The sequence below is a fragment of the Panthera onca genome, chromosome D1 (genome assembly GCF_046562875.1).
Source record: "Panthera onca isolate mPanOnc1 chromosome D1, mPanOnc1 haplotype 2, whole genome shotgun sequence".
Taxonomy (NCBI): Eukaryota; Metazoa; Chordata; class Mammalia; order Carnivora; family Felidae; genus Panthera; species Panthera onca.
Genome location: NC_138348.1, coordinates 113,232,212 through 113,254,165, shown reverse-complemented (window position 1 = coordinate 113,254,165; position 21,954 = coordinate 113,232,212). Strand labels below are relative to the sequence as shown.

The 21,954-nt window shown below is 39.6% G+C and overlaps 1 protein-coding gene across 5 annotated transcripts in view; it reads left to right on the top strand.

The window, feature by feature from the left end:
• Nucleotides 1–21,954, top strand: part of DYNC2H1 (dynein cytoplasmic 2 heavy chain 1) — a 343,887-nt gene that overhangs the window by 299,607 nt on the left and 22,326 nt on the right. For all 5 annotated transcript variants that reach the window (XM_078432668.2, XM_078432669.2, XM_078432667.2 and 2 more), the window contains one exon: nt 16,662–16,778. In XM_078432668.2, coding sequence (XP_078288794.2) covers nt 16,662–16,778 — 117 coding nt within the window. The remainder of the gene's footprint in view (nt 1–16,661; nt 16,779–21,954) is intronic.

Genomic DNA, 21,954 nt, shown 5'->3' with positions numbered 1-21,954 from the left:
TGAGTCCTTGTTGTCTCGTTTATCGATGGATTTAAATAATAACTTCCTTGAAACATTTATTGTGAGGATCTCTGAAAACAGGAGGGTTTTTAAATCGTATTTTTAAGGGGATTAGTTCACTTGGAGAACTTTGGATCTGAATTGTGTTTGAGAGCTCCTGTTGCTTTGGGACCCGGTGGAGGCAGGGAGCCACGCAGGGCTGCCACTTGACTTCAGCTGCTTCCTGCTGGGTGGGGGCCGCCCAGGTACTGATCCCCTCCTTCGTCGAGCTTATGGAGAAGTAGAAGTGAAAAGAAGGAAGGAATGAGACGTTTGGGTGCTAAGGTGTCCCGAGGAGACCTGTTCGCCAGAATTGGGGTTAGGAGCTTAGACACATCCTCCCTGAGTGTGAGTGGCGGGTTGTACTTGATTGGCCCAGCAGTGGAAAATCTACCACAAAAACAAAAACAAAACAAAACAAAACAAAACAGAAACAAACAAAAGAGCGCTTAAACTATTCAGATTAAGACATGTATTTAAGATAGTTTTCATTTTTCAAATAGCGCTTAATGTAACCATGCCTAGATGGTCATCTTATTATCAAGTGGACACTGTTCTTCCAAGCACGGGGGAGTGTAAGGTAACACAGTGCTGAGTGTGGGTGTCTGCACGATTTTGTGTGTGCAAACTAATAAGGTCGTCTAAACCAGCTCCACAGGGGCGTCTGAGGGGCTCAGCCAGTTGGGTGTCCCAACTTTGGCTCAGGTCATGATCTTGCAGTTTGTGAGTTTGAGCCCCACATCGGGCTCTGTGCTACAGTTCCGAGCCTGGGGCCTGCTTCAGATTCTGTGTCTCCCTGTCTCTTTGCCCGTCCCTGCTCGTGCTTTGTCTCTCTCTTTCAGAAATAAACATTAAAAATAAATAAATAAATGAAGCTAGCTCCACAAAAATGGTTTTCCTTAAGTGATGGAAGCAGCCAGAAGTTTTAAATTGGTTTGATATTCTCATAGTATTAATGGCTTTGAATGTCTTAAATATTTCCACCAGTTTAAAGGATTTGTCATTCTTAGTTGACTGTACTGCTTAACTTGCTTTGCCAACTTAATGCTGTTTTCTCATGCTGACTGAATATAGTGGGTTAGGACTGGCCCAAATACCCTGTTCGTAAGGCTTGAGAGCTTTAACTGATACCATGCCGACAAAATCAGTGTGCTGGGATATTCTGCACTAAGTTCCATCTCCTGGTCTATCCAACCCCAGCTTTCAACCTTGTAAGGAACCTGTTCATGCTTCTTTCTGCACTACAGCTGTGTTTTCCTCCCCTCAGCTATATCCCCCCAGCCATGTATGTATGTGTGTGTGTGTGTATGTGTATATATGATTTTCTATTTCCTTTTTTTAACTTTATATTTTCTAATAGTTATATTAAAACAAGATGAAATTAATTTTAATACTATATTTTATTAAACCTAATATAGGTATGTGATATTGTTTCCTTAACATATAATAAATATATTTAAATTGTGAATGGTACAAATTACCCTTTTGAGCAGTTGGTCCTTTCTTTGTACAAAGTCCTTGAAATCCAGTAAATATTCTGTATTTTTATAGCACCTCTCGTTTCAGACTAGGAACGTTTCAAGTGCTCAGTAGCCCCATGTGGTGTGGCTAACAATTGGATATTAGCTCTAGACAGAGAAGGTAATTTCCTAGAGAAAAATTAAAAATCCTTCTGGTCTTCAATGTTTTCCTAATTATTTTTAATATTTTCTTTTAGTAAACATTTCGAACAAATGAAATAAATCAAACAAAGAAGGAGAATAGTAGAATTAATCTGATTATTGAAAGTTTTCAAGATTTAGGACTTTCCTTTTTAAATTTTTTTTTTCATTTGAAGATAGTTGACATACAGTATATTAGTTGCTGGTATATGTCATAGTGTTTTGACAATTATATACAACACTAAGTGCTTGCCACGGTAAGTCTCGTTGCCATCTGTCACCACACAAAGTGCAGTCTTCACTGACTATATACTCTCTGCTGTCCTTTTCATCCCCATGACTTATTTTATAACTGGAAGTTTGTACCTCTTAGTCCCTTCACCTGTTTCACCCATCCTCCCACCCCTCCCCTCTGACAACCACCAGTTTGTAATCTGTATTTATGTGTCTGTTTCTGTTATTGTTTGTTTGTTCGCGTGTTTTGTGTTTTAGGGTCCACCTGTAAGTATACTCATACGGTATTTCCCTTTCTCTGTCTGCCTTATCTCACTTAACATACATAATACTCTCTAGGTCCACCCGTGTTGTCGCAAATGGCAAGATTTCGTTACATTTGATGGCTCAGTAATACTCCAGTGTGTGTATACACCACATCTTTCTCCATTCTTCTATCGATGGACATTTATGTTGCTTCCATATCTTGTCTCATGGAAGTAATGCTGCAATACATGTAGAGGTGCCTATACCTTTTTGGATTAGCATTTTTGTTTTGGGGGAGTAAATACGCAGTAGAGGAGTAATTGGATTGTATGGTATTTCTAGTTCTCATATTTTGAGGAATCTTGATACTGTTTTTGATCGTGGATGGAACATTTGCATTCCCACCAACAGTGTACAAGGGATCCCTTTCCTCCACATGCCCACTGACATGTATGATTTCATGACTTTTTATTATCATTATCCATTCTGACTTGGATGAGGTGATATCTCATTGTGGTTTTGACTGGCATTTTCTTGATTGGTGATGTAGAGCCTCCTTCATTTGTTTATTGGCCATCTGTATGTCTTCTTTAAAGAAATGTCTCTTCAGGTCCTCTGTGCATTTTTTAGGCAGATTCTTTGGTGTGTGTGTGTGTGTGTGTGTGTGTGTGTTGGTGTTGAGTTCTATAAGTTCTTTATATACTCTGAATATTATCCCCTTATTGGAAATATCATTTGCAAATATTTTTTCCCATTTAGTACATTGCCTTTTCATTTTGTTGATAGTTTCCTTCACTGTGGAAAAGTATTTTAGCTTGATGTCTCAATAGTATACTTTTGCTTTTGTTTCCCTAGTTTGAGTAGACAGATCCAGAAAAATGTTGCTAAGGGCAATGTCCAAAAATTTGCTGCCTATGTTTTCTTTCAGGAGATTTATGGTTTCAGGTCTTACTTTTAGGTCTTTAATTCATTCTGAGTTTATTTTTCTGTATGGCTTATAAGAAAATGGTCCAGTTTTAGTCTTTTGCATGTAGCTGTCTAGTTTTCCTACCACCATTACTAAAGGGACTTTCTCCCCCCCACCCCCTTTGTATATTATTACCTCCTTTGTCATGGATTAATTGACCACCAGAGAATGAGCTTCCTTCCGGACTCTGTATTCTGTTCCGTTGTTTTGTGTGTCTGTTTTTGGGCCAGTACCATACTGTTCTGATAACTACAGCTTTGTAGTGTATCTTGGAATCTGGGATTGTGATACCTCCAACTTCGTTCTTCTTTCTCAACCTATTTAGGGGTCTTTTGTGGATCCATACAGATTTTAAGATTCTTTGTTCTAATTTTGTGAAAAATACGATTGGTAATTTGATAGGGATTGTGTGCATTCTGTAGATTTTTTTTAGGTAATATGGACATTTTAAAATATTCCTGGAATCCATGAACATGGAATATCTTTCCAGTTGTTTGTGGCATATTCGGTTTTTTTCATTATCATCATAATTTTCAGAATACAAGTCTTTCACCCTCTTGGCTACATTTTTTTCCTAGGAATTTTATTCTTGATACAGTTGTAAATGGGATTGTTTTCTTATTTTCTTTTTCCCGGTAGTTCATTATTATTGGATAGAAGTGCAACAAATTTCTGAATAATTTTATATTCTACAAGCTCACCAAATTCATTTATTTATTGTAAATTTTTATTATTAATTTTTTTTTTGGTGCCAACTTTAGGGCTTTCTGTGTATAGTGTCATGTTGTTTCCAAATAGTGACAGTTTAACTTTTTTTTTTTTAAACCAATTTGGATGCCTTTTGTTTGTTTTTCTTGGCTGATTGCTGTGGCAAGCACTTACAATGCTATGTTGAATAAAAGTAGCAAGAGCGGACTTTGTTGTCTTATTCCTGATCTTAGAGGAAAAGCTCTCCATTTTCCATGATTGAGTACGATGTTAGCTGTGGTTTTGTCATATTTGGACTGTATTATGTTGAGATATATTCCCCCTAAACCCTTGGTTGAGGGTTTTTATCAGGAATGGATGTTTTACTTCGTCAAATGTTTTTTCTGCGTCTGTTGAGATGATTTCATGGTTCTATGGTTTCATGGTCCCTGAGTTGAATACCACTTGATCATGGTGAATGGTCTTTTCAATTCAGTTTGCTAATATTTTGTTGAGGAGTTGTGCATCTATGTTCATCAGGAATGTTGGTCTGTAATATTCTTTATTCTTTTTCTTGTGTCTTTGTAATGTCTCTATCTGGTTTTGGTATCATAGTAATACTAGCCTCATAGAATGAATTTAGAAGTTTTCCTTCCTGGGGCACCTGGGTGGCTCAGTCGGTTAAGCGGCCGACTTCGGCTGAGGTCATGATCTCACGGTCCGTGATTTCGAGCCCCGCGTCGGACTCTGTGCTGACAGCTCAGAGCCTGGAGCCTGTTTCAGATTCTGTGTCTCCCTCTCTCTGACCCTTCCCCGTTCATGCTTTGTCTCTCTCTGTCTCAAAAATAAATAAAACGTTAAAAAAAATTTTTAAAAAACAACAAAAAAACATTTAAAAAAAAAAAAGAAGTTTTCCTTCCTTTCCTATCTTTTGGAGTAATTTGAGAGGATAGATATTAACTCTTCTTTATATATTTGGTAGAATTCACCTGTGAAGACGTCTGGTCCTGGACTTCTGTTAATTGGGAGATTTTTTGGTTACCAATTCGGTTTTGTTACTAGCAAGTCATCTGGTCAGATTTCCTCTTTTTTCTGTCTTGGAAGATTTTATGTTTGTAATAATTACCATTTTTTTCTAGATTTTTCAGTTTATTGGTGTATAATTTTTCACAGTAAAATCATAATTCTTTGTATTTCCCTCATTTTTGTTTTAATTTTTCCTTAATTTCTTTTTTCTGTTTATTTCTGTTTAATTTTTTTTTCTTCTTAACATTTATTCATTTTAGAGAGAAAGAGAGAGACAGAGCGTGAGTGTAGGAGGAACCGAAAGAAAGGGAGACACAGAATCTGAAGCAGGCTCCAGGCTCTGACCTGTCAGTACAGAGCCCGACGCAAGGCTAGAACTCACGAACTGTGAGACCATTATTAGAGTTGAAGTTGGATGCTAAACCTACTGAGCCACCCCAATCTTTCTTTAATTTCTAATTTTGCTTGGGCCTTCTCTTTTTTTCTTAAGGAGTCCAGCTATAGGTTAATGGGTTTTGTTGATCTTTTTCAAAGAACCAGCTGTTAGTTTAGTCTTTTCTATTGTGGTTTGGTTTTTTGGGTTTTGTTTTGTTTTTGTGGGTTTTTTGTTTGTTTGTTTGCTTTCTATTTCAGTTTTCTCTCTCACCTTTATTTATTATGTCATTACTTCTAACTCTGGGCTTTGTTCCTTTTTAAGCTTTTTTAAAGTTTATTTTATTTATTTGGAGAGAGAGAGAGAGACAGAGAGAGAGAGAGAGAGAGACAGCACTATTGGGGGAGAGGCAGTGAAAGGGGGAAAGAGAGAGATTCACAAGCAGGCTCTGCACTGTGAGCATGGAGCCTGATTAGGGTGTCAGACTCATAAACCATGAGATTATAACCTGAGCTGCAATCAAGAGTCAGACACTTAACCGACTGAGCCACCCAGATGCCCCGTTCTTTTTAATTTTTTTAATCGTAGGTTTAAATAATTTATGTGCCTTTTCTCATTTCTTGATATACACCTGTATTACTATAAATGTAACTCTTAGAACTATTTTTGCTATATCCCAAAGATTTTGAAGCATTGTGTTCCCATTTTCATTTGTCTGTACATCGTTTTTTAATTTGTTCTTTGTAGCCTCCATGTGTATGTGGGTTGTTTTGTTGTTGTTGTTGTTGTGTTTTGGTTTTGTGTGTGTGTGTTTCTTTTCTTTTTTTTTTTTAGTTTTATTCTTGTGGTTGATTTCTAGTTTCAAACTATTTTGGTTAGAGAAGATACTTGATATGATTCAATCTTATTAAATTCACTGTGGCTTGTTTTATGGTCTAACATGTTATTTGTCCTGGAGAATGATCCATGTGCGCTTGAAAAGAATGTGTATTCTGTTTTGGGACGTAATGTTCCTATTTATGTGTTAAATCCATTTGATCCAATGTGTGGTTTGAAGCCACTGTTTTCTTACTGATTTTCTGTCTTATGATCTACCCATGGATGTAAATGAGATGGCTGCTAAAATTCCCTACTATTATTAGTGTCAGTTTCTCTTTTTGTCTGTTAATACTTGTTTTATATATTTATGTGCTATGATGGGTGCATAGATATTTACAATTGTTATGTTGGATTGATCCTTTCTTCATTATTTAGTGCCCCTCTTTTTTTCTTCTTACATAAAGCCTATTTTGTCTGATATAAATTTTGCTAGGTTTTTTTTTTTTTTTTTTTCATTTCATTTGCATGGAATATCTTTTCCCATACCTTGACTTTTAGTCTGTATGTGTCTTTAGATCTGAAGTTAGTTTCTTGTAGGTACCATACAGATTATAGATGGCTCTGGGTTCGGGAGTAAGGGGTTTATCCCTCCAGTCATCCAGTGTCTTTTGATTGGACCATTTAGTCCACTTACATGGAAATATTTATAGGTACATACTATTACCATTTTGTTAATTGTTTTCTGATTAGTTAGTTCCTTTTTGCTTTCTTTTGGTTGATGACTTTCCTGTAGTGTTATGCTTTTCTTTCTTTCTTTTCTTGTGTATCTATTAAAAGTGCTTCATTTGTGGTTGCCATGTGAGGTTCTTCTATAACATTCTATGTTTATGGTAGTCTGTATTAAGTTGATTATCAATTAAGTTCAAACACATTCTCAAAGCACTATGTTTATTCCTCCCCTTATATATATATGATATATATATATATCATATATATGTGATATATATATGATATATATATAATGATAATGATATATATATAATGATATAGTATTTTATCTTCTTATTTTGTGTGTCCTGGCACTAATTTTTGTAGATGTGATTTATTTTACTACTTTTGTTTTTTAACCTTCACACTAGCTTTATAAGTGAGTGATCTACTTCCTTTATTATATGTTTGAATTTGCCAGTGGAATTCTCCTTCTATCATTTTCTTCTAGTTTTTGGCCTTCTTCTTCTTTTAAAGTTTTGGCCTTCTTCTTCTTTTAAAGAAGTCCCTTTAACAATTCTTATAGGGCTGTTTAGTGGTGACAAACTGCTTTAACTTTGTCTGCAAAACTCTTTATGTATCCTTCCATTCTGAATGATTCCTTTGCCATTTATTCTTATTTATTCTTGGTTGTAGATTTTCTTTTTCTTTTTCCCAGCATTTTGAATATATCATGTTACTGCTTACTGGCCTACAAAGTTTCTGCTGAAAAATCTGCTGATAGCCTTATGGGGTTTCCCTGGTATGGAACTAGTTGCCTTTCTCTCCTGCTTTTCAGGTTGTCTCATGTTTAATTTTTGACGTGTGAATTCTAACGTGTCTTGGTGTGGACCTTCTTGGGTTTGTCTGATTTGGGCCTCCTGAGCTCTGTGAACCTGGATGTCTTTTTCCCCAGGTTAGGGAACTTTTCAACTATTATTTCTTCGAAGAAATTTTCTGTCTCCTCTCTCTCTCTTCTTCTGGAACACTATATCGTGAACGTTAGTATGCTTGATGTTGTCTCAGAGGTCCTAACCTATTCTCCATATTTTTGGTAGTTTTTTTCTTGTTTCTGTTTAGCTTGACTTCCACCAACCTGTCTTCCAGGTTGTTCACCCATTCTACATCCTCTGTTCTGCTGTTGATTTACATTAGTGTATTTTTTATTTCATGATTGTATTCTTTAGTTCTCACTGGTTCTTTTTTTATATTTTCTATCTCTTTGAAGTTTTCACTGAATTTCTCCACTCTTCTCTCAAGTACAGTAGGTATCTTTATCGCCCTTACTTTGAACTGTTCATCAGGTGGATTTCTCATCTCTGTTTCATTTTGTTCTTCTTCTGTGGTTTTGTCACTCTTTCTTTTGGAACATATTTCTTTGTCTCCTCATTTTGTCTCTCTGTTTTTGTTTCTTTGTATTATGTCGGTCACTTATGTGTCCCAGTCTCGATGGTAGTGGCCTTACGTAGAAAGCATCCTGTGTGGCTCGGAAGCACCATCCCTTTGTCACCAGATCGGATACTCCAGGAGTATCTGTCGTGTGGGTTGCGTGTGCCCACCTGCTAGGACTTGGCGGCTGTGCCAAAGAGGAGGGCCGGCCTCCCGCCCTCTGGCCGCAGTGTGTGGCTCTGACTACTCCAGGTACGCTGGTGGCAGGGTCGCCTCTAGCATAGCTGTTGAGGGGTCCGTATGCACTGCGGGAGGAGCGATGTTGGGTGGGGCTGGGTCCCTCTCCCCGCCACGTCTGGAGGAAGTAGCCTTCAGAGGGCTCTGGTCCTGGCCCGGGTTGGCACCAGGTGTGGCAGGGCAGCAGGGTCTTGGGATGCTGAGACCGCCGACCTGGGTCTAGCAGGTGGCAGCAACTTGAGAGGCGTCCCTGCGAGGGCTGGTCTGCCGGGGAGAGCCGGGCTGAGGCAAGCAGAGCCACCAAGGTATATGGAAGTGTCACAGCTGCTTTCTGCTAGCATTGGGCCAACCTGGCTGATGGGGAGCAGGTAAAATGGCCCCCGTGAGTGCTTCTGTTCCCGGAGAAAGTTCCCACCGATTCATGACCCTCCAACACATGCCCTACAATTACTCAGTAAATCTCCTGGACATACACGCCACACACTTCTCCAGCCTCCGCTTCTGCGCCGGGTCTCGGCTCACAGTGTATGCTGGCCCTTTAAGAATGGAGTCTTTCTTTCCCACCACCTTCTGGCTCTCCCAGAATTAAGCCCCACTGATTTTCAAAGCCAGACGTTTTGGGGTCTCATCTTTCCAGTATAGGCCCCTGGGGGGTGGTGCCTGATACGGGCTTGATCCCCTTGCTGTCCAAGAGGAGCTCTATGCCCATGGCCTCCCACCTGCCTGTGGCCACGACACCAGGGTTTGCTTCCTGCTCTTCTCCACGTGGCTTTTTCTATGTATCTTGAGCCTCGGACGAGCACGTCTGCTGGTCTTTACTTTCAGAGTAGTGTTTTATGTAGTTATGGCCTTGGTGCCTCCATGGGAGAGAGGTGACTTCTCTCCCCAAATGAGTTAAAAAAAAATACAACTCTTGGTGGGGAAGAGAGAAAGTAGGCAAAGGATTTCAGTAGGCAGCTTACGTGAAGAGCAAGAAGATATGGCGAATAAACGTAAAGTACTCGTTTCCACTGGTAATCAGAAAATGAAATTAAATCTAATATATTGGCAAAATTCATAAATGTCAACAGACCAGGTATTGGCAAGGGTGTGGCACAGTATAAATCTTAAGCAGGATAAGTTAACCATAGGTGATTAGCATGATTTTGGGGAAACAGTTTGACAATATTACAAAAAATTGAGAATGACCATACACTTCACCTTAGCAACTTTATTGCGTGCGGTCAGATTTATGCAGATGTGGTTAAGGAGATATGTACCATCATGTTTATTGGAGTGTTTACTAGTAAACAATTAGCAGCGACTTCGATGTTCATCAGCAAAAGAATGCATCATTTGTTGAATGTTGACACAGCAGACATTCTGCAGCTGTTAAAAGTGAAAGAACAAAATGAATGCACCTAGACCAGGGATGAACAAAAAGAGCAGATTGCAAATTCTGTATAACATACAGGTTGCAAACCTGAGGAACTACCATTTATTTCTTATGGCTACATGTATATTTAACAATGATGTAGAGCTAAATTCCAGATAATGATGAGGTCATGTAAGGGCAAAAGAAGAACAGGAAAGGCAAAGTATGTAGACAGGACTTCAACCATGTCTGTTACAGTTTACGTGCTTAGAAATACGGGACAACCATGGCATTATGTTAATGTCCAATAACACCGAGTCATAGGAACATGCACATTTAAAAATGTTTTTCTGTGTGTTTGAAATATTTTATTAAAGATTTTTTTAACGTTTATTTTTAAGAGAGAGAAAAGGGGAGAGAGAGAGAGAGAGAGAGAGAGAGAGAGAGAGAGAGAGAGAATCCAAAGCAGACTCCATGTTCCCAGCACAGAGCCTGATGTGGGGCTCAGACTCACAAACGGTGAGATCATGACCTGAGCCAAAATCAAGAGTCGGCCACGTAACTGACTGGGCCCCCCAGACACCCTGAATACTTTTATTTTTAAAAGGGGAGCATTCTGGCAAGTAAATCCGTATAATAACTTATCAAAATAAAATCTGTTTTAATATCAAATTCGCCATTAAGTCCAAGATAAATTTAAGTTCAAGTCAGAAGTATTCAAGAAATTCAGCATCACATATGAAACAAATTAATAGCTTTAATTCTGTTTTTAGTGAACTGTTAGTAACTCCTTTTGAGGTGAGAAGCTAAGAGTTAGGGGTGCCTGGGTGGCTCAGTAGGTTGAGTGTCCAGCTCTTGTTTCAGCTCAGATCATGATCTCATGTTGCGTGAGTTCACGCCCCACATCAGGCTCTGTGCTGACAGTGTGGAGACTGCTTGGGATTCTCTCTCTCTCTCTCTCTCTCTCTCTCTCTCTCTCTCTCTGTCCCTCCCACACTCTCTGTCTCTTTCTCTCTCTGTCTCTCTTGCTCTCTCAAAATAAATAAATAGACTTGAAAAAAAGAAGGTAAGAGTTAAATGAGATCTTATGAGTAGCCCTTTTTTTTTTTAAGTTTATTTTTGAGAGAGAGAAAGAGAGAGGGCACGAGCAGGGGAGGGGCAGAGAGAGAGGGAGACACAGAATCCGAAGCAGGCTCCAGGCTCTGAGCTGTCAGCACAGAACCTGACCTGGGGCTTGAACTTACAAACTGTGAGTTCATGCCCTGAGCCAAAGTCGGATGCCCAACTTACTGAGCCACCCAGGTGACCCACAGGTAGCCCTCTCAAAGTAGATTGGGGTCTTGGCAGTTAGTATTTGGTAGTTAGTACTTATGCCTGATCTACACTAACCCTTACATGGTTTTGAAACTAAACCAAATCAAATGTGTATGGGGGTGTTTTTTTTTTTTTAATTTCTCTTTTCTAATTGCCTCTCTCTTTTTAGATGTTTTAATCGGAGTTTCCAGTGTAAATAACATTTTTGCATGTAAATATTTTCTTTGTTGTTAAACAACTTTCTGTTAAGTTGAAACCTATGCATTTATAAACAAAAGTAAAGAAAATCATTTAATGACAAGAAATGTACATTTAGATGCCTTTCACTTAATATTTGGGTTTCGCTCAAATAGTACATTGGCACAGATGTCAGGAGGTAGCCTCAACAATGTGGCTGTTTAAATTGAGTGTAAACAAAAAGGTTTGATCTCGATAATAATTGATAATTATTTCTTTGCCTCTAAGAGGGATGTGTCCTGCAAGAATAAGGCATTAATGGCTAAAACAGACTTCTGGCAAACTTTTATTAGAAAGTATGAAGTGTGGAGGCGCCTGGGTGGCGCAGTCAGTTAAGCATCTGACTCCTAATTTCACCTCAGGTCATGATCTCAAGGTTCGTGAGTTCGAGCCCCACATTGGTCTCTGCACTGACAGTGCGGTGCAGGCTCAGGATGTTGTCTCTCTGCCCCTCCCCCACTCATGCACACTCACTCTCAAAATAAACCTTAGAAAAAAAACAAGTAAAAATGAAGTATGAAGTACACACCCATACATAAGTACAAATAGCACTTAATACTGTTTATCATTTAGTGGAGGAGATGAAGAGTGGAAACAGCGCTGATTCAATTAGAAGGCGTGCTTGGGGCGCCTGGGTGGCGCAGTCGGTTAAGCGTCCGACTTCAGCCAGGTCACGATCTCGCGGTCTGTGAGTTCGAGCCCCGCGTCAGGCTCTGGGCTGATGGCTCGGAGCCTGGATCCTGTTTCCGATTCTGTGTCTCCCTCTCTCTCTGCCCCTCCCCCGTTCATGCTCTGTCTCTCTCTGTCCCAAAAATAAATAAAAAACGTTGGAAAAAAAAAAAAAAAAGAAGGCGTGCTCTGACATGTCACCTAGCTCAGCATAAATGAAGTGATGGAATACATTCAGTTATCTAGAATAAGTGTGGAAAATACTGTGCAAAATTAAATATTCTAGACAAAAGCTTTTTCACTGGAAATTATCCAGATTTTTCTCAAGCCTTTGTCTCACCTAAATGGATATATCTGTATAAAATAATTCCAAATTTCTAAAAATTAAAAGATTAATTGGGTTAAGTAAACAATAGTAGCTGATACTTATTAAGTACTTAATCTGCATCAGAAAGTTTTTGAAATATTCTCATTTCCCATTCCTGTTGGGCTTTTTCCCCTGTGGAGGAGTATGTACTAGTACTCGTACTCCTAGATTCTCTCTCTGCCTTCTCTCTCGCTCTTCCCCTTCCCAGGAAAGGAGTTAGTCTCTCTGCCCTGGGTCGCTGACTCAAACTGAGTATCACATACTGTGTCTTCCTTGTGGTTTTCTCTTGGGTATAACGTTCTGTTCTGCTCCTTGGGGGCCATCTCCGCGGCTGGGTCCTTAGCTCAGTACTCTTGTAAATAGAAATTAAGCCTCCTGAATTCTTTTTTTCGTGTGTGTGTGTGTGTGTGTGTGTGAGAGAGAGAGAGAGAGAGAGAGAGAGAGAGAGAGAGAGAGAATATAATTTATTGTCAGGTTAGCTAACATACAGGGCATAGAGTGTGCTCCTGGCTTCAGGAGTAGATTCCCATGATTCATCATTTACATACAACACCCAATGCTCCTCCCAACAAGTGCCTTCCTCAGTGCCCATCCCCCACTTGCCCTCTCCCCCGCCCTCCCCCATCAACCCTCAGTTTGTTCTTTGTATTTAAGAGCCTCTTATGGTTTGCCTCCCTCTCTGTTTTTATCTTATTTTTGCTCCCTTCCCTTATGTTCATCTTTTTCTTTGACATTTATTCATTTTTGACAGACATAGATAGAGTGCGAGCGGGGGAGGGGCAGAGAGAGAGGGAGACAGAGAATCCAAAGCAGGCTCCAGGCTCTGAGCAGTCAACACAGAGCCTGACATGGGGCTGAAACTCACAAACTGTGAGATCATGACCTGAGCTGAAGTAGGACGCTTAATTGACTGAGCCACCCAGGCGCCCCTCATCTGTTTTGTTTCTTAAATTCCACATGAGTGAAATCGTGATATTTGTCTTTCCCTGACTTAATTTCGCTTAGCATAATGCACTCTAGTTCCATCCACGTTGTTGCAAATGGCAAGATTTCATTCGTTTTGACTGCCGAGTCATACTCCATTGTATATATATATATATATATACACATATCTTCTTTATCCATTCCTCCATCGATGGACTTTTGGCCTCTTTCCATACTTTGGTTATTGTTGCTAGTGCTGCTTAAACATTGGGGTGCCTGTGCCCCTTCAAAACAGCATACCTGTATCCCTTTGGATAAATTCCTAGTAGTACAATTGCTGGATCATGGGGTAATTCTGTTTTTATTTTTTTGAGGAACGTCCACAGTGTTTTCCAGAGTGGTTGTGCCAGCTTGCATTCCCACCAGCAATGCAGAAGAGATCCTCTTTCTCCATATCCTTGCCAACATCTGTTGCTTCCTGAGTTGTTAATGTTAGCCACTCTGACGGGTGTGAGGTGGTATCTCATTGTGGGTTTCATTTGTATTTCCCTGATGATGAGTGACATTGAGCATCTTTTCATGTGTCTGTTGGCCATCTGGATGTCTCCTTTGGAGAAGTGTCTATTCATGTCTCGTGCCCATTTCTTCACTGGATTGTTTTTCAGGTGTTGATTTTGATAAGTTCTTTATAGATTTTCAATACTAACCTGTATCCAGTATGTCATTTGCAAATATCTTCTCCCATTCCGTCCGTTGCCTTTTAGTTTTGCTGATTGTTTCCTTGGCAGGGCAGAAGTCTTTTATTTTGATGAGGTTCCAGTAGTTCATTTTTGCTTTTATTTCCCTTGCCTCTGAGACGTGTAGAGTAAGAAGTTGCTGTGGCTGAGGTCAAAGAGGTTACTGCCTGTGTTCTCCTATAGGGTTTTGATGGTTTACTCTCTCACATTGAGGTCTTTCATCCATTTTGAGTTTATTTTTATATGTGGTGTAAGAAAGTGGTCCAGATTCAATATTCTACATGTCGCTGTCCAGTTTTCTCAACCCCATTTGCTGAAGAGACTGTCTTTTTTCCATTGGATATTCTTTCTTGCTTTGTTGAAGATTAGTTGACATATAGTTGTGGGTCCATTTCTGGATTCTCTATTCTGTTCCATTGGCCTCTGTGTCTGTTCTTGTTAAGCTTGCTGAATTCTTGATTTTAATATTAGGAATCCACTTGCCCAGAGACTTATTAGATCCTCCACGCTGTCTTTTTCAGTAATAAGGGAAATATTTGGGGCCTGCTTCTTTCACTCCTTTCTTTAAAGAATAACTGTATTTGAGGGGCGCCTGGGTGGCTCAGTCGATTAAGCGTCAGGCTTCAGCTCAGGTCACCATCTCGCGGTCCCTGAGTTCAAGCCCCGCGTCGGGCTCTGGGCTGTTGGCTCAGAGCCTGGAGCCTGCTTCCGGTTCTGTGTCTCCCTCTCTCTCTGCCCCTCCCCCGTTCATGCTCTGTCTCTCTGTGTCTCGAAAATAAATAAACGTTAAAAAAAAAAAAAAAATAAAGAATAACTGCATTTGAAGCAAGGGTAGCATTTGTTGATATCATTCCGATCCCTAATATGTTTACATTATTTCATTCTAGGCAATGGGGAGGTCTTTGAATTTCACAGATGGACTTTAAATTTCATGACAGGGTAATCTGAGCGGGTGTGGAGAGAAAAGGAAAGATTTCGAAGGTGTTGATTGCAGGTGGCGGGCATGGGCAGTTTGATGGCATGTGGGAGGGTTGGGGGAGTTAAGGACGTCTGTCGGAGGCCCATGAGGAGCCGAAGGCTAGGGAGGGGTAGGCTCCGGAGAGACCTGTTTCTCAGCAGCCCTTCCTGATGAGGAGAGAAACAGCAAGAGTTTCTATCCCCGTATACTCATCTTACATAGTCAGCTTGTGGCACCGTCAGTGGGAAGTGTGTTGACAAATTTCTAGGCAGACTAATGGAGCTTGAAACTTGATGGAATTTTTACAAGAGGCCGTACCTCTTACCTAGGTGGAGGTCTTACCTGGAGAGGTTCTAGCACTGAAATTAGCGGGTACTCTCAATTTTAATTAACATTTTTTCAAGGCCAACATGCTTTACCAGCTCTTAAAGTAGCCTGTACATCATCACGTCAATGCTGTTGGAGAATATTAAAGTTAGGCGTTCCGTAATTCTGTCGTTACTCCAGCTCTTGCGTTAGCAAACACATCGTTCATCTTTCTGTGGAGCGGCAACCGTGCTGTAAAATTAGCTGTTCAAAACTGTTGGTCAAGGCGTCTGCTAGTGTCTCCCCACACCTCCACCACTCCCTAAAATACACACTCCACCAGCGCAAAGTGTTGTCATGACTCTAAATTCTAGAGCACTTTCATTTAACATGAAACATGTTTAATGGTATTTGACACTAGCCATTAGGGCAGGTTGAGCACTCATTTAACATGTTGAAACTCTGTCACACTGGTAAGATTGTTTTGTATTTTCTGAGACTGTAGGTGTGGCTCTGAATACAAAATACTGATTTTAGATTTGATGTCTTTAAAAAACTCAGGGTAGATTCACAGTGCAGAAACTAAAAGAATGAATACTTTTGAAGAAGAAATATGGAACAAATATTACCAAAAAAGTATATTTCTAGTTTCATAATTTCCTAAATGTACACAAAGGTTAATTTAGAGAAAAAGATTACCTTTTTTTTTTTAAGTTTACTTACTTTGAGAGAGAGAGAAAGTGCTTGCACACAAGTTGGGACAAGCAGAGAGAGAATCCCAAGCAGGCTCCACACCATCAGCACAGATCCTGACACAGGGCTTGGTCCCACGAACTGGGAGATCATGACTGGAGCCAAAATCGAGAGTCAGATGCTTATTAACTGGCTGAGCCACGCAGGTGTCCCTAACTCTTTTTTATTCTCTCAGCCCTGCATGGCATGTCTAAAGTGTTTTTCATTCAACTTTCTGACTTCCGTTCTGTTCTTTTAAAAATGACGTCAGAATTCCAAGCAGGGAGCACATAATCTCCTTTAATTATGCTTTTATTTCACCCTCTTGGAGAAAGAGTAACTTTTTGGCATTTTCCGTTATATTTCTATTAACCTAATGCCCACATACCTTCAGTTGTAACTAATGACATTTGTATTTTTTTCTAAACAATCTGCTCAATAAATAATAAAGTATCCACTAAAATCGAGAATTCAGTCTACAGCGAGATCACTGTGAACACCGGTCTGGGTCTTCCCGTTTTTGTTCTCAGATTTAATACCCTTATCTCTGTTTTCATAATACTTGGCATCCATGGTCATTAGAATGCGGTGACCTGAAGTTTCCGGCTGTGATCTCACAGCTTGTTGTTTCCCCGCAGATGGGCGGCTTGCTGCTGGAAGGCTGCAGCTTTGACGGGAGCCGGCTTGCTGAGAACCAGCATGACTCTCCCAGCGTGTCGCCCGTCCTCCCTTGCTGCGTGGGCTGGATCCCCCAGGTAAGGCGCCTCTGCCTTCGTGATGGTGTAGTCTTGTCTGTGTATTGTCTCTTTACTTTCTGACCTCACCTGCACTGCAACGGATTTCTAGTCAAGATATTGTGCCATTTATCATTTTTACAATGTACAGGACATTTTAAAATCTTTATTTTGTTATAGAAAGAATGGCAATATAGTTTTTAATTTCTAAATCACATATATCCTGGTAAGAAAAAGCCTTTAGTGATCATGTGGATTGCCACGTGTTGTTCGTGTGTGGTCACAGTTAGCCATGCGGTGGCTAACAGTGTCGGCAAGTTCGTACACATCTGGTTTCGGTCACACGGGGTCACCATGCTGGGCGTAGGCACGTGAAGAAAGCAGTCCTTTTTTGTAAATTGAAGTACAGTTGACACACCATGTCACATTAGTGTCAGGGGTGCAACACAGGGGTTCAACAGGTCTGTGCTGTGTCCCCCACGAGTGTAGCTGCCATCTGTCCCCACACAGCATAGAACACCATCGACTATACTCCCTGTGTTGTACCCTTTGTCCCCATGACTGATTCATCCCAGAGCTGGAAGCCTGTACCTCCCACAACGCTCCACCCATTCTGTCCATCCCCCATACCCTCTGGCCACCACTGGATTGTCTTCTGTGTTTACGGGTCTGCTTCCGTGTTGTTTATTGGTTTGATTTGTTTCTTAGATTCCACATAGAGTTGGAATCCTATGGTATTTGTCTTTCTCTGACTTACTTCACTTAGAGTAACACTCTCTCGGTTTATCCATATTGTCACAAATAGCCAGATCTCATTCTTTTTCAGGACTGAGTAATCTGTTCTCTTTGTGTGTCTGCACATACACACTCTCCATTCATACACTCTGCTGCGTCCACTCGTGTCATCTCTCAGGAGACACCGAGGTTGTATCCTCATCTTGGCTATTATAAATTATGCCACAATAGAGGGGTATATTTATCTTTTCAAATGAGTATTTTTGTTTTTCTTGGGTAAATATGCAGTAGTGGAATTACTGAATAGGTATGGTATTTGTACTGTGAGGTTTTTAAGTAACCTCCGTACATTCTCCACGGTGGCTGCCATCTGAATTCCCACCAGCTGAGCACAAAGGATCCTTTTTGTGCACATTCTCAGCAACGCTTGCTATCCCTGGTCTTTTGACACTAGCCATTAGGGCAGGTGTAAGCTGGTAAGTCCCCGTGCTTCTTTGAGGTTAGTGATGCTGAGCATCTTTTCATCTGTATGTTTTCTTGGAAAAATGTCTACTCAAGTCCTCGGCCTAGTTTGTAATCAGAGCGTTTGTTTTTGGCAGGGGAGTTGACTTGTGTAAGTTCTTTACATATTTTGGATATTAATCCTTTATCAGATATGTAATTGCAAATACCTTCTTTCATTCAGTAGGTTGCCTTTTCGTTTTGTTGATGGTTTCCTTGCGGTATTAAAGCATTTAATTTTGGTGTGGTTCCAATACTTCATTTTTGCTTTTGGTTCCCTTGCCTAGAAAAAGGTTATGGCCCATAACACCGAGCTTACCACCTGTGTTTGCTTCTAGGAGTTATACGGTATCAGGTTTCACATTTAAGTCATTGATCCATTTTAAGTTTATTTTTGTGTGTGGTGTAAGGAAGTGGTCCAGTTTCATTCTTCTGCAGGTAATGGTCAGTTTTCCAAGCACCCTTTATTGCCTCAATTGTTATTTTTTAATTGTGTATTCTTTTTAATGGGTTGACCATATGAGCTTGGGTTTGTTTCTGGGCTTTCTTTTCTATTATCTGTGTGTCTCCTTTTATGCAAGTTCCATACTGTTCTGATCACCACAGCTTCGTAGGTTATCTTGGAATCTGGGAATGTGACATCCCCAACTTGGTTCTTCTTTCTCAAGATGGCTTGGGCTATTTAGGGTCTTTTATGGGTCCATACAGATTTAAGGATTCTTTGTTCTACTTCTCTGAGAAATGCTGTGGGTACTTTGATAGGGATTGCATTAAATCTACAGATTGCTTTGAATGGTGTGGACATTTTAGCAACATTAATTTTTCCACTTCTCGATCTGGATATGTTAACACTGGTTTGTGTTGTCTTGCATTTATTTCATCAGAATTCTGTACTTTTAGGTTACTGGTATTTCACCTCCTGGGTTAAGTGTTTTCTTGATGCTTTTTTCGTGTTGGTGCAACTATAAATGGAATGTTTTACTTAGTTTCTCTGCTCTTTTGTTAAGAGTGCATAGAAACGCAACAGGCTTGTGTATATTGATTTTGTATCTTGCAGCTTCACTGAATTCATTTATTTTAATGGTATTCGGTGGAGTCTTTAGGGTTTTCTACATGCGGCATCATGTCATCTGCCAACACTGACAGTTTTAGTTCTTTACCCCTTTGGATGCCATTTCTTTCTGTTGTCTGTTATGTCTCGGACTTCCAGTGTGACTTTGAATACTTGTGGTGGGAGTGGACTTCTTGTCTGGTCCTTGATCGTCAAGGAAAAGTCTTGTTTTTCACTACCGAGTATGGTTAGCTCTACGCTTGTCCTTCACGGCCTTTATTATGTTGAGGTATGTTCCCTCTAAACCCTTTTTGCCGAGAGGTTTTTATCATGAGTGGATTTGAAATTTTTTTTTGCTTTTTTGGCACAAATGAGATGATAATGTGATTTTTATCCTTAACTTTGTTAATGTGGTCTATGACACTGAATGATCTGCAGGTCATCGAACCATCCTTACGTCCTTAGAATAAATTCCACTCGATTATGGTGAATGATCCTCATAATTTATTGTTGAATGTCCTTTGCTGATATTTTATTGAGGATTTTTGCTCTATATTCTTCGGGCTTATTGGTCTGTATTTCCTTTTTTTTTTTTTTTTTGGTAGTGTTTTTTTCTGATTTTGATGTCAGAATAAGGGTTTTGTACAATGAATTTGGAAGTTTTCCTTCCTCTTTGATTGTTTGGGATAGTTTAGGGAGTGTAGATATTAAGTCTTACCTAAATGTTGGGTACATGGGGCGCCTGGGTGGCTCAGTCGGTTGAGCGTCCAACTTCAGCTCAGGTCATGATCTCACAGTCCATGAGGTCGAGCTCTGTGCTGACAGCTCAGAGCCTGGAGCCTGCTTCGGATTCTGTGTCTCCCTCTCTTTGAACCTCCCCTGCTTGTGCTCTCTCTCTCATAAAAGTAAGCATAAAAAAAATTTAAATGCTTGGTTGAATTTATTTGTGAAGCCATCTGACCCTACACTTTTGTTTGTTGGGAGTTTGGGATTACTGATTAAATTTGATTATTAGTATTCAGTCTGTTCAGATTTTCTATTTTTTCTCGATTCATTCTTGGAAGATTTTATGTTTCTAGGAGTGTCTCCATTTCTTCTAGATTGTCCAGTTTGGTGGCATGAAATCTTTCCTAGTAGTGCCATATCATCCTGTGTGTTTCTGAGGTGCCACGTGTTACTTGGGTCTCACTTTGGACTTTGTGTATTCGGGTCTTCTCTGTGTGAATTTGGTGAAGGTCATGACAGTCTTGTTTATGTTTTCAAAGAACCAACTCTTGCTTTCACTGCTCTTTTCCATGTTTTTTACTATTTATCTTTTTTTCCTTCTACTAATTTAGGGTTTTGTTGTTTTGTTTTTAACAGTTCTTCAGATGTAAGGTTAGATTATTTGAGGTTTTTCTGGTTTCTTGAGGCAGGCTTGCATCAATATACATTTCCCTCTTTACAGCTGCTTTGGTTGTGTGCCAGTGTTTTTGGACTGTTGTTTTTTCATTTTCCTTTGTCACCATGAGTTTTTTATTCCTTTTAGATTTTATATATATAAAATTATTATATATGTAATATTCCTTTTATGTTTTTATTTATTTATTTATTTTTGAGAGCATGAGCAGCGGGAGGTGTGGGGGGAAGCACACAGAATCCGAAGCAGGCTTTAGTGAGTTGTCAGCACAGAGCCGGACGCGGGGCTCGAACCCATGAACCGTGAACTCATGACCTGAGCTAAAGTAGGACACTTAACCAACTGAGCCCCCAGGCACCCCCATTCCTGTCAGATTTCTGCATTGACCTGTTGGTTGTTTAGTAGCATGTGGTTTAGCTTTTTTTTTTTTTCCATATTTTTTTCAAATTTTTTCTTATAATTTCTAGTTTCATATCTTTGTGGTCAGAAAAGAAGCTTGATATGATTTCACTCTTCTTTAGACTTGTTTTGTTGACTAACAGGTGATCTCTTATAGGGAAAACTCCATGTCCACTTGAAAAGAATGTGCATTCTGTGGTTTTTGTGTGGAATGTTCTGAATATATCTGGTCTAATGTGTAATACAAGGAAATGGTTTTCTTATTTGTTTTTTGCCTGGATAATTTCTTTGTTGAGGAAGACAGTGTGTTAAATTTCCCTACTATTATTGTATTATATCTGTTAATATTTGCTTTGTATTTAGATGTACAAATGTTGAATGCCTAGATATTCACACTTGTTATATGCTTTTGTTAGATTGATCCTGTTATCATTCTACAGTGCCCTTCCTTGCCTGGTTACAATCTTTGTTTTAATTTCTGTTTTGTCTGACATACATATTGCTACCTCAAGGTTTTTTTTTATTCCATTCTCATGAATTATCTTTTTTCCATGTCTTCATTTTCAGTCTCTGTATGTCTTGGGGTCTAAAGTGAGTCCCCCACAGGCAGCAGATGGATGGGTCTTGTTTTGTTATGCATTCATTCACCCCATGTCTGTTGGTGGAGCATTTAGACTATTTCCATATAAAGTAATTGTTGATGAGAATTATTGGCATTTTGTTCATCATTTTCTGGTTGTTTTTGTAGTTCTTCCTTGTTTCTTTCATCATCTCTTGCCCTATTTCCTAGTGATAGATGACTGTCCATAGTGTTCCACTTGACTTTCCCTTTATTTTTAGTGTATCTGTTGTACATTTTTGTTTTGTAGTTATCATGAGGTTTATATATAGGATGCTAAGAATATAGCAGTCTGTTTTGTGTTGCTGGTCACAAAGTTTGAATACTTTTTAAAAGAACTTCATTTTTACTATCTCTTTGATTTTGTAAGTCCCTTAACACTAATTTTTAAAATAATTGATTTTCCTATTTTTAATCTTTATACTGGCTTTTTAAGTGCTTGCTCTCCTACCATTACTGTATGTTTGCTGGTACGGATAAAATTTTTTTCCAT